This window comes from Pyxicephalus adspersus, chromosome 1 (assembly GCF_032062135.1).
Source record: "Pyxicephalus adspersus chromosome 1, UCB_Pads_2.0, whole genome shotgun sequence".
In the NCBI taxonomy this organism is placed as follows: Eukaryota; Metazoa; Chordata; class Amphibia; order Anura; family Pyxicephalidae; genus Pyxicephalus; species Pyxicephalus adspersus.
Window position 1 is genome coordinate 135,689,162 of NC_092858.1, and position 20,656 is coordinate 135,709,817.

The 20,656-nt window shown below is 35.5% G+C and overlaps 1 protein-coding gene across 5 annotated transcripts in view; it reads right to left on the reverse strand.

Annotated features, from left to right (window-relative positions):
* The window catches only part of CDKL5 (cyclin dependent kinase like 5), a 184,860-nt gene that overhangs the window by 27,829 nt on the left and 136,375 nt on the right, over nt 1–20,656 (reverse strand). For all 5 annotated transcript variants that reach the window (XM_072427962.1, XM_072427979.1, XM_072427955.1 and 2 more), the window contains exons 8-12: nt 18,730–18,789; nt 14,590–14,680; nt 7,654–7,843; nt 3,800–3,880; nt 531–688 (exon numbers count right to left, since the gene is read on the reverse strand). In XM_072427962.1, the coding sequence (XP_072284063.1) occupies nt 531–688; nt 3,800–3,880; nt 7,654–7,843; nt 14,590–14,680; nt 18,730–18,789 (580 nt within the window). The remainder of the gene's footprint in view (nt 1–530; nt 689–3,799; nt 3,881–7,653; nt 7,844–14,589; nt 14,681–18,729; nt 18,790–20,656) is intronic.

Below are 20,656 nucleotides of genomic sequence, written 5' to 3' on the forward strand. Positions count from 1 at the left end.
TAAAGTCAGCAAAACTTTAACTCATTTACTAAGCCAAGTAAAATTATCCCATGCAGTATGATAATTTACTTTGCTAAATGAACATCCTAAATCTTTTTTCGTTAAAAGCAAACCAACTTGTGCTGCGAGAAAAGAGTGCATTCCAAATCTATAAAAAGTGGTAAGTGATAAAAAGCACATTAGTAAAATTAATTAATAAATAATGTGAAATGAAGGGAGAACAAAATAAACTGTCTTGTTTTCAAAATCACACATCAACATCAGCGCATTGCAAAACTGTGATAGTTTTTAAAATTTAAAGCAGCTGTAGCCAATGACAACACAAATGAATACATAGCCTTTATCATATAAATGAGGAATACAAGTTACATACACTTGAACTATTTCAAACATTTTGTGGCTTTCTAATTAAAATCTCCTGCTTGAAATAACTATGTCAGACTATTAGGTAATTCTCTATGAATATTTTTATTTCAGAAGTATCTTTTACATCACAGTTTTCACCACATTTTACTAAATAAGACAATGACCTGCTTGATGAGTTGCTCTCTGAATGATGAGTTTTTCTCTTGGATGATCTGGAAGGAGAGCTCCCACCACGATCCAAGAGTCTCTGAGTCTGAAAAGCTGGGTGGTTCAAGCACTGATCGGTCAGATATCTATCAGAAGGATTTAGCTTCAGTAAGTTCTAGATAAAACAAAGTATTGTTTATAATAAGGAACAACAAAACCCAGGTATTTAAATAATTTACCTTTATAAAAAATACGCTGAAATACATTTAGCTGCTGAAATGTGTTGCAAAAATGTGTTTATTACCATGTTATGTGTTAACCCACTCATTCCGAAAGGCACCCCAATGTAAGATAATGCAGCTGCAGCACACTTGCTGCGCAGCACAAAGCACCACTGTGAATTACTGCTTTATGTCCCTTTTAGTGCATTGATAGGCTCATTTCATGAAATGTTAACTTGTGAAAAAAATTGTGTTAACTTAATGTGTGTAATGCATTGCACCAAGGCAACAAGATATCAATGGGCCCTAGGAGTTATTTTGCTTGAATGGATTTTATCACTGAAAACTATCACCCTCTCCGATGCTCAGCCTTTGTGAAGCTAAAAACAGGAATGTTACTTGAAACAGGTAATATTCTTAACTTTCTTTTCTTTGAAGATCCCATCAAGTTCAGCATTAGCACAGTATTGGTGTTGGATCTATAGGCCATGTTTTTTGAAAGCTCCCCAAGGCTGGAGAGAATATACTTTCAGAAGTGAAGCTGGGTGATGCAGCAAATATGGAATGGATCTGGTCCAGGATTAAAAACATTTGCTAACAAATAGCAAATGATTTTAAGAAATCCATTCAATGTTTTCTGGATCACTCAGCTTCACTTCTGAAAGTGTATTCTCTCCAGCCTTGGGGAGCTTTCATAAATCATGGCCTATAGACTAATGCGGAACTGATGCTGCAAGAGACAAAAATGACCTTACTTTAGAATACAACGCTGCTCTTTCCAATCATTTCCCTTTTATGGGCTTTTTTGTAATATAGACCATGGACAAAATAAATACACAGCGAGATGCTTTAAACTTTTACACCTTATAGCTGCTAGAAAGAATAAAACTATTTTGCACAGCTGGATGGATTCAAACCCCCCACTGAAGAAACTTCCTGGAAAATTGACCTACTTGCTCTGCATCAAACATCTGCACAAAACTACTTTTGAACTTTTATTTAAATATTTAATTTTAATAATTAGATAACTTGCACTAATAATCACTTTAGACATATATTAAGTCCTTCAAAGAAATAAGTGAAATATTTTGTCCCAAAGCCACAGATTTACTTTAAAGACAGCCCAACCATGATGTTATCATTAACTTTCCTTAACCAATGATCTAAAGCAGAGGTTGGCAACTTTTACTATCAAAAGAGCCATTTTGCCCCGTTTTCCACTAAAGAAAAATAGTCTGGAACCGCAAAACATAACTCAGCTTATAAACTTTTTAAAAGTTTTTATCTTTTTTTAATTTTACCTCTTACAACAGAATACAACAAACAGAAAGGCAGTGTGCACGTGTAGGCCTACTTTGAAATAAATTAAAAACTGAAATTTGCCCCTAGTATCATGATAAATTTTATGAATTTGTGCACTATTTATTGTATTTCACTGGATTTAATATATTCATGATTAAAGTTTTCAGTAATCTTTCTTGTATATAATTTTATATTTTAATGTTCAGCAATCATAATTTGTTTTCCTAAAATTAATAGCTAATTTATTTAGTAATTGATAAATAGATTAATAAGTAATTACTGGTGGACTTATTTGTTAGAACACTGGAAAGGGAATCCCCCTTCTCCGCATGTCTACAGAAGGAAGGGGATCCCCCATCAGGGATCACCGGTCGGCAGCTGAAGGGAGACACAACAAGGAGGCTGAAGGGCCATGGGTTGCCGACCTGTGGTCTAAAGAGTTTATACAGGTCCTGACTCTCTTCCAGCCCTCATGTGGTAGGTGCCTGAGCAAGAAAAACAGGAACTAACTCACATGGCCCCCTCTACTTGGAAAACAATTTGTTCTTTGTTCCCATTAGTTGAACAGAGTACATGAAATCAAAGGGAAGGTAAGTAAATGTAGCAATAGTACAAGTTCACTTCAAAGTGTATATTAAGCCACAAACATTTAATTTGGTCTTGGGGAAAATGAAATCCACTGGCTGTTTTCTACCTTGAGTTCGGTCACTTTCTATCATGCACAAAACAGTTGTACCAGAAAGGTAGTATGAGAAAACCTGCAACAGGGACAGAAATACAAATCCAGATTTCAAGCCTTCCCGTACACTTCCTGTCTGGTAAATGTTGTCAGAAAGACTGGAAGGGAGGAAAATCTTTCTTATTGAGCTCCAGATAACAGTAAATCATGAAAGAGATTTTCTTTCCCCACTCTAGCCAAAAGTAAACATTTTTTGGCTTGACAAACACTTTAATTTTCCTAAACCCACCAACCACATTTCTACCATTTCCCTAGCTTCTTGTAAATCCTGCATTGTTTTTTTTTAATTTTTTTCTTGACATTTTTCTTTTTTTCCTGTCATTTAATTGTTTAGTATTAGGCCAATAATCCTTATTAAACTTCAGGAATGCAATTTAAAAAATGAAGAAAGATTGGACATTTTAGTTCTCAATATTGCAGAGCTATTGGTTAAGAGCTGGAATGCATAGCAGAAACATTAGTCCTGATGAATGTACAGTGACCTGTTTTTGTGCTTTTTGAACGATTCTATTTAAAATGATTGCATCAGAATAACACCCTAATAACACAACATTAGGGCTGCACTGGGGCCAGTATTTAACTAATACAAATAAACTTTTTTTGCCATCTGTAATGGTCACTATTTTCCTACTGGCCAACTGTAAGAGGAATTATTCCCAATGACCACCACATTATTGTACTGTAAGCGCTGGATAAAATAATTATAGTGGGGAGTTCCCTAAAGACTTGAACGTTATTTCAAGAGATTCCTCATGTTAAAATAGGTTGAGAAACATTGTATTAGCATTGTATTTTATTTTATTGAAATGTCCATTTTAACCGCTTAGTTAATATAACCAAACAAGGTTATGGGACCAAACTCCGTAAATGTTAACAAAGGTTTATTCGAAAACTGGAAAAATGAATAATTAATTGGGTATTGTGGCTGTATCAAAATGTCAGAATAGTGACAGGATGAACTGATTTTTACATCCTAATAGGAACACATACTTGGCAAAGGGCACTCATAGAAAATGTCCCATACCTTCATGAGGTCAAGTAAAACACTGCTAATGATGCCTAAATATCGTCTTTCCAAAGACTGGGGGTGATTGACAGCTGGAAACTAGAAAACAAAAGAGAAAAGCAATATTTACTAAAAACACAGATAGAAAACAGAATAGATATTTTTTTATTAGTAACTTATATTTTCAAAACTGTTTTGCTTCCACATACATAAGGAAAACTTAATATCAACACGTAAAGTATGCATGTGTATGACCAAATGCTCCATCTTGGACATTTTTTGAAATAAAATACCTCTGAAAAAAATCATATTCGTTGTATGCCTATTTAAAAAAAAAACTGACCTATCTGTGATTATGTACTCTGACCTATCTGTGATTATGTACCCTGCCCTATCTGTGATTATGTACTCTGACCTATCTGTGATTATGTACCCCGACCTATCTGTGAATATGTACCCTCACCTATCTGTGATTATGTACCCTCACCTATCTGTGATTATGTACCCTGACCTATCTGTGATTATGTACCCTGACCTATCTGTGATTATGTACCCTGACCTATACACAAACAGGTTTCAGTGCCCTTATTTCTTCTAAAAAATAACATTTTCTTGTCCTTTGCATTCCACCTAATTACATAAGTCTTTTTTGTCCAAATATCAAAATGATTGGAACTCCAGCCCTCAGATTGTTTACAATGTTTATCTAACAGTTTTGATAATTAGTAGTCCATGGTATCAGTAATGGAAATTGGAACGCAGCTGGATTAATTAATAGTCCAGAATAACTTGTTTATGATAAGGCAAACGCACACTGATGACATATCTGATTTACAACCAAATGACAGAAGAAAAATAATCAGTACAGTGATTTTGCAAATTACTTTTTGTAAACTGCATGTTTATATTATAAAATAAAATGATGTAAATGTACCGCATGCCTATTTCCTGTCTTGTATGATGCAGTAGTCATAAAAATTTCCTGTTCCTGCATTGTGTGCTTTCTTTTGGTTTACAATTCACTTTGGCTATTTTTTTAATCAATCTTATGCATTAGTGTTGCATCTTCTACAAAGTCAATTTATGGCAGTCAGGTAAACTCGGACGACTGATCTGGTAAAATTACTTTTTAAACTTCAGACCTGCAATGGGAGCATGCAATCGGGTGTGCCACCGTGCCAGTCATTTGGCTGCTTGCACTTCAGCATTGGTACCTAAAGAACCAGTGTTTGCAGTTTTGACAGCAGGCGGCAGTGCATTGTACTGAATCACTCACTGCCACTGACATTCATTCTCTACTCAGCTGCTGCAGGTAGGGACACATTTAACCAAAGGCTGGTTCAATGGCAGGAGGAAGCAATATCCACACACCAACATCACTGCTATCTGAAGTAGCCTTAAACAAATATTTTTTCACTGGAACTTTACAGACATAACTGTATATTGCAGACAAGTTCTCTTAAAGAACATTTTTGACATTAGTGAGAGAAAGGTTTGTTAAATAAAGACACCCACAATTATATAACAGTCCTTGACTCAAATTAAGGGTTAAATTAAGTCAATTCAAAGCCTTACTACCTAACTGTTCACACACTCATGTGGTCATTTTTATTGTGTACAAATAGAAGGTAATAACGTAGCTGCTACATTTTTAATTTAGTTCTACAAATGACAGTAAATTGCACCTTAACTTTCAATATTCTATATACTCCCTTGCTAACTTTCCTACTGTGTACAGAATGTATCATTGTGTAGCCAAATTAAATGTATCTTGCTATACTCTTATTGCACAATAAATCAGAAGGCCTGGTAAGACTTTTCCACAGTAGTGTGTCATAACATGTAATTTATGGCTCATCCTAAAATAATAGGTTTGGAAGGCAAAGAAATGGAAAAATTGCTGCACAAGCAAAGGACGAGAAAGATGCCGACCTTCAAAAATATTAATGGCAGGTTTAGAGAATGCAGCAATGCATACATTTAATTTAAAGCTAAAAAGGAAGGGATGTGGTATTGAGGTCTCCCTATCTTTGAGGCCACAAGTATGGAGATGAAAAGTCAAATACTACTGCATTGGCAAGCAAATACACAAATTCATCCCGAAATTGTGATTAGGATTCAGGAATCCATACTAGTTCAAACAGCAAATTCTCATGTTCAGATATTTTTTAATGCAAGAACTTTGGAATCTTTGGAACAGAGATTCCCAAATAAAGTGTTAATAAATCATTTTTTCAAACAATGTATATGTAGTTGTATTTCACTATATACAATCATATTATTGCTGTATTTTTCAGCATCTCCTTTTAACACAACCTGACAAAACTTATAGCGTACCTAAACTCACAATTTTCACTTTACTTAAAAGGGTAGACAACCCTTTTATGTAGGGTACAAATTCTGTGTTTTTTTTTTCTTTTTAGGTGCAACACCCTTTTTTTTTAAAAAAAGAAAAGAAAAAAAGAAAAGGGTGAAGCACTGCCCCCTAATTCTCGATTGCTTGGGCAGCCGAGAATAAATGGGAGCGCAAATCTTCCAGGGATACTTACGTCAGGCATCACGGGGGGCTCTTGGGCTCTTTGCGCAAAAAGAAAAATTTGCCGATCTCACACATGTGGAGTGATATCGGCAATTTTTTTTTCCATCCTACGTCATCTGATCTCGCACCTGGGTCAGGTAACGTAGAAGGAACAGGTAGAAGAAGAGAAGACGGAGGCGCCACAGAGCGCGGACCGATGCGGGGCCCGATGCAAGACACCCTGGAGCGATCAGACTGCCCTGCGAGATTTAAGGTAAGTGTATTTTTTTTTTCTTTTTTTGCTGTTTTGGGTTTAGTTCCTCTTTAAGTCTAACTTCCAGCTAAATGATGACTATGCTGCCTCACAAGGCCTCCCAAAAGCCTCAGCTCTGCCACCATCACATGAATAACCCTGTCTGGAGATACTGCTTAGTGTGCCATTGCTCTGTGTTCATGCACAAGGAAGCATCAACGTTCTTTTTAGAAACCATCCTCTACCTCCTCCACAATGATTGATAGTGAATTTGTTGACATGAACAGTGATCACTGGAAGTCTTTGCAAAAGATGGAGCAACAGAAAAGAACAGAGGAAAAGATAAGAATGTATAGTATAAATTAGATTTTTCAGGCAAAATGCTGGAGTTACTGAGTCAGCACTTTTAATATCACTTCCCCAGCAAAAACCTATCCAGTACTGGAGAAGATACCATTTCATCAGTGAATCTGGATGATCTAAAAAAACTGAAATGGATTCCTAAAAAGTAATTTGTTTTTTGTTAGAAAATGTTTTGAATCCTGAACAAGATCCATTTCAGGTTTGCTGAGTCACCCAGGTTCACTGATGAAAGTGTATCCTCTCCAGCCTTTATTAAATCAGGCCCATTGTATCAGAAGGTACAGTCTGATGTTTTCCCACTGAGTGTACTAGCAAATGATAGTAAGGAAACCAAAAGAATCGTATCTCTCAGTACCTCCAGGGTATCCATGAATTTTTAGCAAAAATGTGAATATGGGATTTTTGAAAGGATGGGGTTCAGGAGTATCATGGACATGTAAACATTTGCTGCAATCAAGATTTTAAACAGTATCAAATAAAAATCTCAGAGTTTGGTACTCAAAACGCAAAAAAAAAATTATGTGATTTCCATTTGCAATAATTATAACTGTAACATATGTCTCTTATAGTTTTTTTTTCTATTAGTGTTACTATTTTATCATTACTTTGACGACAGTTTGCATGATATCACTTTCTGATCGGAGAAAGAGGTTTAGAGAGGTAGATCTTAACAAATTAGTCTCTAAAATAAAATAATAAATCAATGGTCAGTCTGAGCATACTACTCATTAAACTTACCCGCATCCCATGAAATCGAGGGTTGCTGTAAAACAGCTTCATCTGCTCTGGTGGAAGAGGTCCCAATACCTTTTGAATTGTGAAAAGCTGATCAATTTCACTTTCTCCAGGAAAGAGTGGCTGGCCATCACTCAGCTCTCCAAGGATACAGCCCACAGACCACATGTCAACGGCTTTTCCATATGGGGCTCTAAAAAAGCCAAAAGGAAAAGAAAAACATGTTAAGAGCTGTTATATATCTTGGATGTTTTTTGTAATGGTGCTTTACAAACTCAGACTAAACTTATTGATAGAGTATCTACAGCTGCCCATTTGAAATCGTTCTAATAAATATTTTAACAAACAGTGAATATTGGCACAAAACGTGAACTTATTCAAAAACAAGTTAATATTGAACGTATGTACTATACAGTTCAATACTATTTCCAACTGACAAGTGAAAGAAGCTGAGAATAGGAAAAGAACAAAAGTAGCACCATTCCATTAAAGGTCAAGAAATGAATATAGGAACAGTAAATAGTATAGAAGCATGTTTGTTTCATGCAATACTGGATTTAAGCTGAAGGCACAATTATACTGCACACAGGAGTTGCAACAAATATTCTTTTTAATTATTTTTTTGTACCCAGGTAATGTTCTTTTTTTTCCACTTAAACACATTACTAAAATGGATGTTGGATGTTGGATGAGGATGTTGTTGCTTCCAAAATGCATTGGTTTTTCCTAGCACAAATTGATAAATACATTTCTGGAGCTTTAAAAGAGTGGCTCCACCAATTTTTAAATTTCTTTTCTCATCGTACACTCTCAATATCTGAGACATGGTAAAATGGAGCTGCCTGACAACTCCTCCAAGTAACACACAGTCCCATAGAGATACTAAAATGGTTTGGTGTTCGGGGTAACATATGCATGGTACAAAACTGGCTATACAGTGATAAAAAAATAGTAGTATAGGGTATATAGGGTGTTCCTAGAAATTTCTTGCCAAACTCATAGTTAAAATAATTTCAGGAAAAAAAAATTAAAGTAACAGCAAGGTTTTTTTCTGTTGGCAATGTGTATTATTTCAAAGTGATACAAAGTCCAACAATGATAAGTTTTCACATAATAATATAAATTACATTATAGGTCCAAAACCCACTATTCTCGTGGGATTTCTAGACAATTTTCTAGACAAAATCGTTCCTATCAATAAGTTAAAAAAGTAGGACCTTGATATAGGATTCAAGGTCACATTGTAGAGGAGGATTCCTGGTCTCAAGGACCCAGACACTTTTCACCTTAATGGCTTCCTCAGGGGAGAGTCCTTTCATACGTTCTGCAGATTACCGTGAATGACACACATCTGGTTCCTAGTGTTATCATAACTGAATCCATATTTCCTTCACTTTTGGGATTTTCTTTTTTCAAAAGATTTTTGAAAAGATTTCTTTATCTGCTACATTTTCCTAACAGAGATTCATCATCACAAGAAAACCACATCCTATGTGTCTCACTCTCCCCTAAGGAACCCATATAGGCAAAACACGTCAGGACCATTGAGACCAGGAACCTTGCTCTACAATCTGACCTTGAATCCACTATCAAAGTCCCACTTCTCTGAACCTATTGATAGGAATACTTTTGTCTGGGAAACAAAATCCCTAAAGTAATTTGATAGACTATGGGTAAACTAGTTGAAAGATGAATGTGATATATATTACTGAGTATACTGTATGTCACCATTAAGCTTTTGTTTGATATCAAAACATCCACTTACAGGGTAAGGAAGGTGTCTGCACTTTACAAAGCCATCTCTTCCCAGACCAATAATCAGTATTAAGCTAAGCAGCACATATCTATTATACTATGTATCACACACAAATATTTTTTCTAACAAGCAATTTAAAACATGTAGAATCTAGCAAAAAAGCTCCATCAATCACTGTATTATATCTACATTTATGATAAAAAAAATGATGTAAAACGATGTAGAATTAAATAACAGATTAAATAAATTATATTAAAATTAAATATAGATTAAGCCTTGTTCTCAAACCACTGTGACAACAGGCTCAATTCACAAAACTAGCAAAACAGAATAAAGATCTCTTAAAAAAAAATAAAAATAAAAAAATATATATATATATATATAAGAATTCAATGTTCAAAGAGGCCACCTTTAAATTCAATGTTCAAAGAGTGCATCTCCTGGCATACCTGTACCTAAAGCACTTGTAAATTCCATTCATATCTCTGCTATAAATTGTATACCACAGTAATCACTTCAATTGTCCAAATACTACTTGCCAGAAGCAGCTATTTCATACAGTAACCAGCAAGCTGTATTTTCTGAACCTATATTTCCTAGAACCTATATTATTACAACCAAAGTATAGCCAGGGTGCTGTGGTATAAAAGTAATGACTAAGTGGAGGTAAGTCAATGGCTGGCACACAACTCTACTTAACATATTGTTATACAGCTGACAATCTAAAATCCGGCCATCGATAATCTGGTTCCCTCAGTTTTCTGGCATTAATTTCAGGTTGCATTTTAAATACAGGGACTGTAGTATACTGTTTGGCCAAATATGTTTTGATGGCGCTGTTCTGCAGAAACAGCTGTTAGGTTCATGCTTGCTACACTAAATACACATTGAGACGTCCCTGCTGCCTGCTCTCTGGAACTGTGCCAGATGTCCGCGGGTGCCGCGAGAGGAAGGCTGACCTGTGTGTGGAGGTAAGTATATCCTTCAAAAATCCAGAATTTTCAAAAACCTGGCACTCCTCAGGTCCGGAGGTTGCTGGATTTTTGAATGTGAACTGGATGTTACACTAACCGTTCAATGTTGTAATGTACTTTGACTGTACTGTACTGTGTGCTCATAAGGCTCAATAACAAATTGAAAGCAAAAACAGACTCTAATATACTTTGTAATAGCTTAAGTTTTAAATAACTTTATATCTCCTGCTTTGAATCCATACTTTTAAAGAATGCAGAACCTGAAGGTATAACGTAAATAAGGCTAGGTTCAGACCTTTGCTGTCCACACTGCTAAGCAGGTGCACTGCTGTCAAATCTGCAAGCACTGGTTCATTCGTTGCACATTTGACAGCAGGTGGCAGTGAGCGGTAGTGAACTGCTCACTGCTTCACCTATTTATTATCTATTGGCCTGCTGCAGGTAACTGCACCGCATCCTCACAGGATAGTGCACATAACTTTGAAGCCACAATTTGTGGTCATAAGTGGATGAGCATAACTGAAGTGGCCAAAGATAGCCCAAAGTTTAAATCTAACCTTATCTTCAGGTACTGTTTGAAGAGAGTAGGAAAAACTCTTTTGCTGCTTTAATTAATATTCAATTTGCCTAATAAAACAAGTCAGTGTTAATAAATCTAAAACTAAAACTCAAATACAGAATAGTCAGGCACTGTATATGTTTTTAGCTAGCTTGCTAAGTTTCACAAGTGTAAACAAGAGGAGTGAAAAGACTTCTAAGATCCTTTTCTTATGCAAGACTTTCAAAGATTCTAAAAAGGTACAATTAAACTGCACATAACAAGCTTTGCTGCAAAACTAGGTTAATTAAGTCAAGCTATTCCAGCTTGAAGCTACTGTTTGTTCTAGTTTACTGAGCACAGAAGAACTCTTACCTCAACAGACAAAGTACATAGGTGAAAGTAATTTGCTTCGCTTTGCCTTAATGGAGTCAATAAAGATATTTGGGTGAGATGTCTGGGAAGTAGCATTTTATCATTATGACCTATTTTCAAAAAACTATGTAATTATTAATTATCCAATCTTCAGAAAGCTATGAATTGTCTTAAAGCTTCCTTAGAACAGATGCAGCCAATCTTAGCCTTTTAAAATATAATTAGCACAAAAAATTGCCCTGTACAACTGATCTGTCCAACTGACTACAGGAGCATTGTATTGTTTCTACACATGAAATAAAAGCATGTACCTAACCTCCTTGGGCACTCTGTCAATGCAGGAATATAGCAAATGTCAGGCTTACTATGTTGACACCTACAGTATTTTCTAATTATTTTTTAAAAGCTCCTGTCCATTTTAACACAAGCAGTTTAATAACCCAAACCGTCTATGGATGCCAATATCATATGCAAACAAAAGTTTGCAGAAGAATTTAGCAGTAGTTACATACTGGCTAGTCAAAGAAAAAAGTTATGGCAATGTTATGATCTGGGTTGTTCCAGTTAATCAGGTCTAGGTTCAACAATGTTATGTGGCTAAAACATGAGATCAGCTGACTACTGGAATATACTGAATAACCAAGTTTTTAATTTTTGAATCAATCTACTTTTTGATTTTTGAAAGCGGGGTTCATGGAGCATGAGATTATTTTCAGACAGAGACTGGCCACCACAGAGACCAGATATTAATCCCACTAAGAATCTATGAGATTTGCTGTGGAAGACTTTCCCCATCATCAATAAAGGTCCAACTCTCCCATTATCAATACAAGATCTTGGTGAAAAATGAATGCAACTCTGGACAGAAATAAATGTAGTGACATTGCATCAGCCTATTGAAATAAAACTATGCTGAATGTGTGCCATAACTATAGTTAATGCAGTCCAGCAAAATATTATAGTGTTATACTTTTTGTTTTGGCCAGGGACTGTATTTTTACATACAAAAAGCACAATAAATGGTTCATTACTGAAAGAACAAAATGCCTTCATCTGTCTACCCTCCATCATATCACACTACCCACTACTGAAACAGGGGACTACTTTTGCTGTTGGAAATTAGTGCTGATATGATAAAACAAATAATGTTTATCCCAAAAGTTAATTAAAAAAAAGGAAATTATAAAAAAAATATTTGATATAAAAAAACTCTCTAGGATTGCTTGTTACTGTTGAAATTTACAGTGGTAACATTTCCCTCTCTCCTTATTCCACAAAGTTCTATTTAAGTTCGTAGCACTACAACTGCTAAAGTCAAAAACAGAAACAGTTCATTACTCTTACAATATTTTGTGTTAGCACTGCAGGCACGGGCGCCGGATCCTATCTCTCAGGTAACCCACTACCTATGTTCCATGTCAGTGTTTCTTTCATGCTGAGACTTGCTCTGGTGTGTGAGCTGGCGTAGGTGTGTCTCTGAGGTAACACACACATGCCCTCTGTTTCCTACAGCCTATGGCTCATGTCCTGCAGGTATTTAAAGACACCTCTCATTACAGGAAGTTGCCTGAGCAATCTCTGGCTTACCTGCATTACTATCAGTGCTAAGGTGTTTTGTCTGTTTGCTTTGCTGTGTACCGGACCTTGCCTTCGTTTTTGGACTCTGCCTGTTTGCTGCCTGACCCTGACCTTGGAAATACATTTTTGGACTTTGCCTGTTTGCTGCCTGACCCTGACCTTGGAATACGTTTTTATACTTTGTCTGTTTGCCGCCTGGTCTTGGCTCTGTATCCTTGTTTCCTGACTCCTGTGGTCAGCTGCCACTGGCCTGGGGATTGCTCTGGAGTGGCACCTGGCAGCTACCCCGCAGCTCAAGCCTATCCTCACCATGAGAGGCTCTAGTGAAGACCTGGTAGCTGCTTAGTCACGCCCCTCTGGAGCATACCCAGTCACTGGCACAGTGGGTCCACACCCGCTTGCATAACATTTTGATTCATTGTATTGGAAATGCCAATTAGTTTGGTGCATTAAAAAGTCATCAAATTAAAAGTTGGCAGATATCCTAGCTTTGTTAGAAGTGCTAATTAAATTTCTGCATTTTAATATTTGATCCTATTAGATGTTAACACAAACCAAATATCAGGGATCTCATTTCAAATTTGAAATATTAGGAAGACCTGCTTTTACTCTTTAAAATGTTTTTTTTTGGATAGGATAAGAAATGGTCTAAACCTTGTCAGGTTTAATTGCTGTGTGTGTTCCCTGCAGAAAATGTTTTTTTATTTGTTGCAGAGACATAATGGAAACGGAAGATTCCCCTCACTTCCAGAAAAATCCAGAGAATCATATATTTTCCAACTTTATCCAAATTGGGTGTTGTCTGGAGTTCTATTTAGTTATCCTTTACTGAAGAATAGGAGAAAGAGGCTCATTGCTCAGATTTATCAGCTGTGACTTTTCCACAGCTGTTATATCTGAGCAGAAGTAATAGAAGCTTGTCTAATTCCAATTCAACTTGAACAGGGCTGAATTAACAAAACCTCTGTCTAAAAGTAATATATATATATTATTTGTTCTTGCTCATTACCTACTTTTTGCCGATTACACCTTAAACCTTTCTATTTTGTTCATAATACTGCAATAAAACACAAAACTAATAAAAAGAGGAGATTAGTATGTACAGTATGGGGTTTTCTCTATAGAGTCACTGATGTTGGTATTATACATCTATCACTGCACTCCTTTCTTGTTACCTGTGCTGACAATGATGATATATAGGAGATACAGATAAGCTGCCACAGTCTACTACAGACCAGTAAGTGAAACAACCAAGTCTTAATGTCAAAGCTGAAGTGCAAACAGATGTATGCTTGGCAGTTCATCCACTGTACAGACCAGTGCTGGTCTATGAAGATTGGACAGTTGGACAATGTAATATTTGAGGAAATAGCTGGGGTTATTCAGTCAACATGAAGAAACAAAGTTTTAATTTAATGCTCATGTGCTCATACTGTGGACTCCCAGAAACACATTTTGTGGTCTAATTTCTCAGACATTCCAGATGTTCTTCTGAGTTCAAAAAGCCACCTTCCTATGAACCCAGGCCAATAGCAAAAGAGAATGTGGCCCAAAAATTGTCAAACTAATATACAAACCTCTATAACACCCCTGTCATATAATTCTACAAAGATCAGATCCACACTTTATAAACAGGACAAATGTTACAGTCCTGCAAACAGATAAGCTACCTAATATGTATTATGAAACATAATCACACAAGTTATTGCAGTACTTACCCCAAAAGCAGCTCAGGTGAGCGGTACCACCGTGTGGCCACATACTCCGTGTAATTTGCATTGCTGCCTTCAGATAAATTCCGGGCAAAACCTGATATAATAAAATACCACACTTAGCAAAAACAGGCCAGCAAAACATTGACTATTTTATACCTTATACATGGGAAGGTCAATGTAACAGATTAGAGATCCAGTTGCTGGCGAGAAGTCACCAATGCAGGATTACATGCAGGCATAAACTAGGCTCTATCGCTCTATTACACAGATTACAGGAGGATACTATGACAAAATAAAGCATATCTACACCTAAAATGTAATATATTGCACCTCTGCTGTCTTTATATGTGCTGTCTGGATTATTTTAAATTTACTGTTGTTAATATTATTCTTATTAATAAACAGTATTTATATAGCGCCAACATATTACACAGTGCTGCACATTAGGGGTAGCAAATGACAGACAGATACAAAAAATGACTTTTTGATCTTTTAGTTTACCTGGTTTTAAAATGATCTGGTAAACCTGTGAGTAATGCACTTTCTGCCCAGAGGAGGCAATAGGCCTGATTTAATAAAGCTTTGCAAGGCTGGAGAGGATACACTTTCATTAGTGTAGGTGGGTGATCCAGCAAACCTGGAATGGATTTCTTCAAAGTAATTTGCTATTTGCTAGTAAGTGTTTTAATTTCTGGTCAAGATCTATTCAAGGTTTGCTGGATCACCCAGCTTCACTGATAAAAGTTTATCTTTTCCAGCCTTAGAGAGCTGTAATAAATCGAACCCAATGCCTACTCACCATACTGTATCTATGGAGGAGCAGCGTTGTCACCCTAACCACACCAAATACTCACTACATACACCACATCCTTCTTCATCTACATTACATGTAGCTTAAAAGATGATAACCAATGAAGTCTTCTAAGGTCTAGCAAGCTGCAATACATACTATTGTGGCCTTTGGTTTAGATATACTTTAAAGTGTTTACAATGGCTGCATTTAACATTTATCTAATTATTTTTTAGTAAATATATAACTGGATAAAATTGTTTTTTTTTATATCTGCAGTTCAGCCTAAATATCCAGAAAATTGATTGATTCTAAAATTCAATCTCAGTTTAATGAAACTTTTCAGGCTGTTCTAGACAGCATGCTAAATCAAAAGACTATCAAGATCAGCACAACAAATAAGAAAGAAGAAATTGATACAGCACTTGTCAAAGAGATCAGAATGATATGATATTAGACTTCAACTGCTAGATGAAAAAAGTGAACGTTGTTACAGCACTGCAATGCAAAAATGGGAAATATAAACCTTGTCTATTGTGTATTAAAACAGCTGTATATAAAATACATAAACTGAGCAAAAAACAAAACTGAATGAAGAATAACTAACAAAGTGTGCATGTTCCAAGAGCTTATAATTCAGAATACTGAGTTTCATTTATTTGTAAATGGCATTATTATATCGTAATCTGCTATAATATATCAGTGTGAACAATGATTTTAATAAGGTTGAACCAAAGTCACCAAGCTGGGCACTAAAGTGCCAAATGGACTTCCCAAACATGGAGGATATTTGCTCACCGAGGTTAGCATAGTGATCTAGAAGGCTCATTAAATCTGGCTGAAAGTATAACATATGATATATAAGTATAGTAGCTGCAATGGGGCTAAATTATTACAGGAGGTCAGGCTGTTAATGTGGCAAAGTGAATTATTTTATTTGAATGTAGGACAAAAAAAATCCAATCGTGCAAGAAAAGAAGAAAGTGTAAAGTTCCTTTCCTAGGGAGACAAGGCTTACTTTGTTTAGCTGTATATTCGTCACCCATTCCTCAGCACTATTTAGTTGAACTACAAGAAGCTGTTTCAATGCCTAGTGCAACGGCACATTTTGTCTTCCTCACCACTGAAAATAATGATGCTCAGACATTGCTGAACTTTGCACACATCTACAGGAAGTTTGAAATAAGAGACTAAGGATGTGCACAGCGCAGGTATAGAAAACATGAACAAAGTAAAGTAAATATGCAGACTGATTTTTCGTAAAATATATTTGTGTGCTCTGAATGTACATTCCCTGTATGTGCTCTGACTGTGTTGTCAGTCTGTGTGCTGAGCTGTGTATTCTCTCTCTCTGTGTATGTCCATGTACCCTGACTGTGTGTTTGCCCTGCTTGTGTGTGTCTGACACTGTGTACACGTGTGGGTGTCTGCCCTCTCACTGTATATAGGATTGTGTTTGACACAAAGCAAAGACAATATCTCCCCCATACCTCAAAATATAGGACTTTAAAGGCATTTTATAGAACAAACCTAATTTATATTTCTACATTTAGAAATATATAGAAGAAAAAATTAAGTTTGTTTTATAAAATGGCGGAGATATTGTCTATGACTAACTAGGATGTGGCATATTATGTGAAGTTTTATGTGAACATACTGTTCATAATCTGGCCAGTACAAATCCTATTCGATGTATATGTGACACAAAGCAAAGACAGAAAGAAGAAAAAAGTTTGTGTAAGAAGACAATGTACTCACACAACACACTATCAAAATATAAAATGTAATGGTACTTGGAGTACAGAACCCCAAGCAGAAATAATTACAGTAGCTGGAAACCACAAACTGCAATTATTTGTTAGCTTAAACTTCCTTTCTGGATCTTTTCACTACTTTTCCAACATTCTGAAAAGTTTTGGCCACCTGAATTCTCGTCTGACAATAGTTGTGATACATGTTTTTTATTCTTTAATACCTTCCCGGAATCTAATCTGTGCTTTAAACAAACTTCTGATAGTAACAGGTCTGATTTGCAGAAAGCATGTTCAATAGCATTTTCTTAGGCTGCAACAAGTAATGATTTACATAAGTCTAGGATCCTCTTAATGATCCCCTTGCTCCAACATGACAACACCCAGTCGCCTGCTCAGGTACCCAGATCTGCACTGTGAAGAAACAGAGTATGTATTATGTGTTCCTTTATGCTCAGACACACCAGCTATGTTTAAAGACTCTGATGGTAGATTGAGATGGTGAAGGAGGCTCTTTACAATGTCTCTTGTGGGAAACCTTTAACTTTGTATGGGTAAAGTATAGGTTTATTTATAAATAAAATAACTATTCTCTTTTGTGTTACTTTATATAAAAAAATAGAATATAGGGGAAAATAATTGAAAAGATTTCAGCACTACTTAAGCATTGGCTGTATAATATCAAGGGTAGTATTTAAAATTATTTTTTGTTAATTTAAAAAAATAAAACATAAACATAAAATAAATATAAAATAAGCCTGTTTTTCTGCAAATAGAATCCTCTGTGTGGAGAGCTACCACTACACACTGCAGTTCACCAATCAATGGCATTTAGAGAAACTAGAAATATGTAAGCTATAAAGTAATCCTAAAACCCCTTGACCAATAACTCTTGGACATATCCTCTCTGTCCCTATAGATTTGCCACACCAATATTATACCAAAGTAATTTTCTTCTGTAGGGGTTAAACGATATGTTTTATTATAACAGGGATTCCTCTAGTGGGAGAAGGTAAGCTTCTAATTGCAGTACAAACAAACCAGTAAGACTGCCAGTGACAAATAAATGACAGCAAAACAAAACAATTTAGTTCTCTCATGTACAGTTCTCTAACTGAACAAGATTTAGTGTAACCATGTGTTTTGACTACTTCCAGCACTAACTGTGCTGAAAAATTGAAGAATTGGACCATCACTGTTACCCAATAGGCTAAGTGGTGTATGCTGGCAACCCCTATTTCCACTCCCTAATCTCTACTTACACCTGGACCCAAATGACCAAGAAGGCTGAACTTGCTTTAGCTCCCAATGGTGCAAACCTTTTTACAAACCTCTGGTGTCTAGCATGCATTAACTGTGCTGTCCCAGGCATTACATTACAAGGGTTTATGGTAAATGTAAAAATCATCAAATGGTAGAGTTCTACTTATTATGCATTCTTTTCTTCTTGGAAAAATGGACATATGTTTTAATGGTACATTGAAGGTGATGACTTCCTTCATACAAACTAAGATAAAACAGAATTGGCAAATGATTTCTTGCAAGCAGAAAAATGTTTTCTGCTTGCAGCTAAACATGAAAAATGTTCATTTTATAACTTACCAAAATCACAGAGCTTTAAGATATCATTGTAACTAATTAGAAGGTTTTCAGGTTTGATATCTAAAAAACAGAAACATGATAGTTTAGAAGTCACATAATTAAGTATGCGTGCATTTACAAACAGCTACACAAGTAAAAAGAACATGCTGTATATAGATAAAATTGCTGTGCTTTGATATTTAGACCTTGATGTTTAGGTATATGAAACAATTGCCCTGATGTGAGATAATTATTGGCACAACATAGTGGACTATTCACATATATGAAAAAATAGCATATGAAAGTGCAGTATAAACCATAAAAATGTGCTTTATAAAAATCCAAGTTATATCCTTAGATTCTATTATAATCTTTTTATTTAAGTTGGTGGATAAAGAGGGGAACAGGAACATTACAATAAAACAAGAAATAACATATACTCTCATAACATTTTTCTATCATTATATTATAGAGATAATGAATATTTATTCCATCTCCTTGGACTGAAAATAAGCTATGTGTCAAGTAAGTAACTTGGAAAGAAGCCAACTTGGCAATGCCTGTCTGAGGCTTTCCCTTAACTCATATAATATCGACTCCAACTCCTGTGCATAGAAGATCTGCCCATTTGCATTAGTATAGAGATAAAATGTCTGATAGGGGAATTAATTTTGAAGGGGTGAATATGACTTGACTATAAATTTTGTTACTGGAGCACTACTTCTGAACTATCATTTTTTTCACAACATTCATCAAATTATATGTTAAAACAAAAATAACCATTTTTATTATTTCAGGATCAGAAGAACAGTTAAAAGGGATCAAATGCCACAGTCCTCAAAATGAATAATGAATCACTTCAGTGCTTATGTAGTTAATCTGAATAGAGGCTGCTTGAGGTTTTCATTATTTTTAGCTGAACACTATAGGAAAGCTGTAGCCTCCTATGTCAGCCTCCTATGTTTAAGAAAACTACATGTCTCATGATTCCTTACATTCAGTATCATAGATGTGGGTGTTGACACTTGTAGTCTCAGATCTTTTCAGCACAATCGGTGGCTTCAAATGAAAACATTTGTTTCATGGTGCATGAATTGTAGCCACAAGCATTAAGGATATGTGATCATTTGCAAAGGATATATTTACTAGGACTAATTAATCGCATATTTTTAGAGCAACAGGATAAAATATTGTATCATTTTTTGTTTGTTTTTATATTAGAGAATCTTTCAGTAAAACTTCATATTGTCAGCAATATCATGCCAGTAAAATGTTGAGAAAAAAAAAATTAAGTTTCCTCAATGATTTTACTGAACAAGAAGTTAGATACACAGATAATATTATCTTGGTACAGAATGAATACCAGGACAACTCAAAGAATTTATTGAACAAAGTTTATTCTAGAAGTATCAAGCAGTGTTTGTCCCCAAGAGACCTAAACTGAGCCAAACTGCCTTGTACTGGGTAAATAAACCTGAAATAATTGAATAAACTGTATCTATATCCAGCTTGGAGTAGCTTGAATGGAATAAAATTAGTGTGAACCCATGTCACACTGCAGCTGTGTTCCTGCTTAGGAGACTTACCATTTTATATTTCAAATAATATTGTTATAGCAAAACAAAGTGACAGGAAGTCTAAACTTTTAAAGTTTACAAGAAGTGAGGGGAAATCATCCAATGAGGACACCTGTTTCAGTGACAATGGTATAAAACAATGAGAGTGGATAAATGACACCATGAACCAATTGCTGCTCCTTCACCTTACTGTGTTGCTTAATTGAAACAGAAAAAAGTGAAGTTACCAGATTGGTTGTGCTGTCTGTCCAGGTTATGTACATGTCGGATGCTTTATATGAGTATATAGCAATATTTTATTTCTCAATATATAGTAATCACTGTATCAGACCTATAATTCTTTTATAGAAGCCAATTTATGTTTTTGTTTT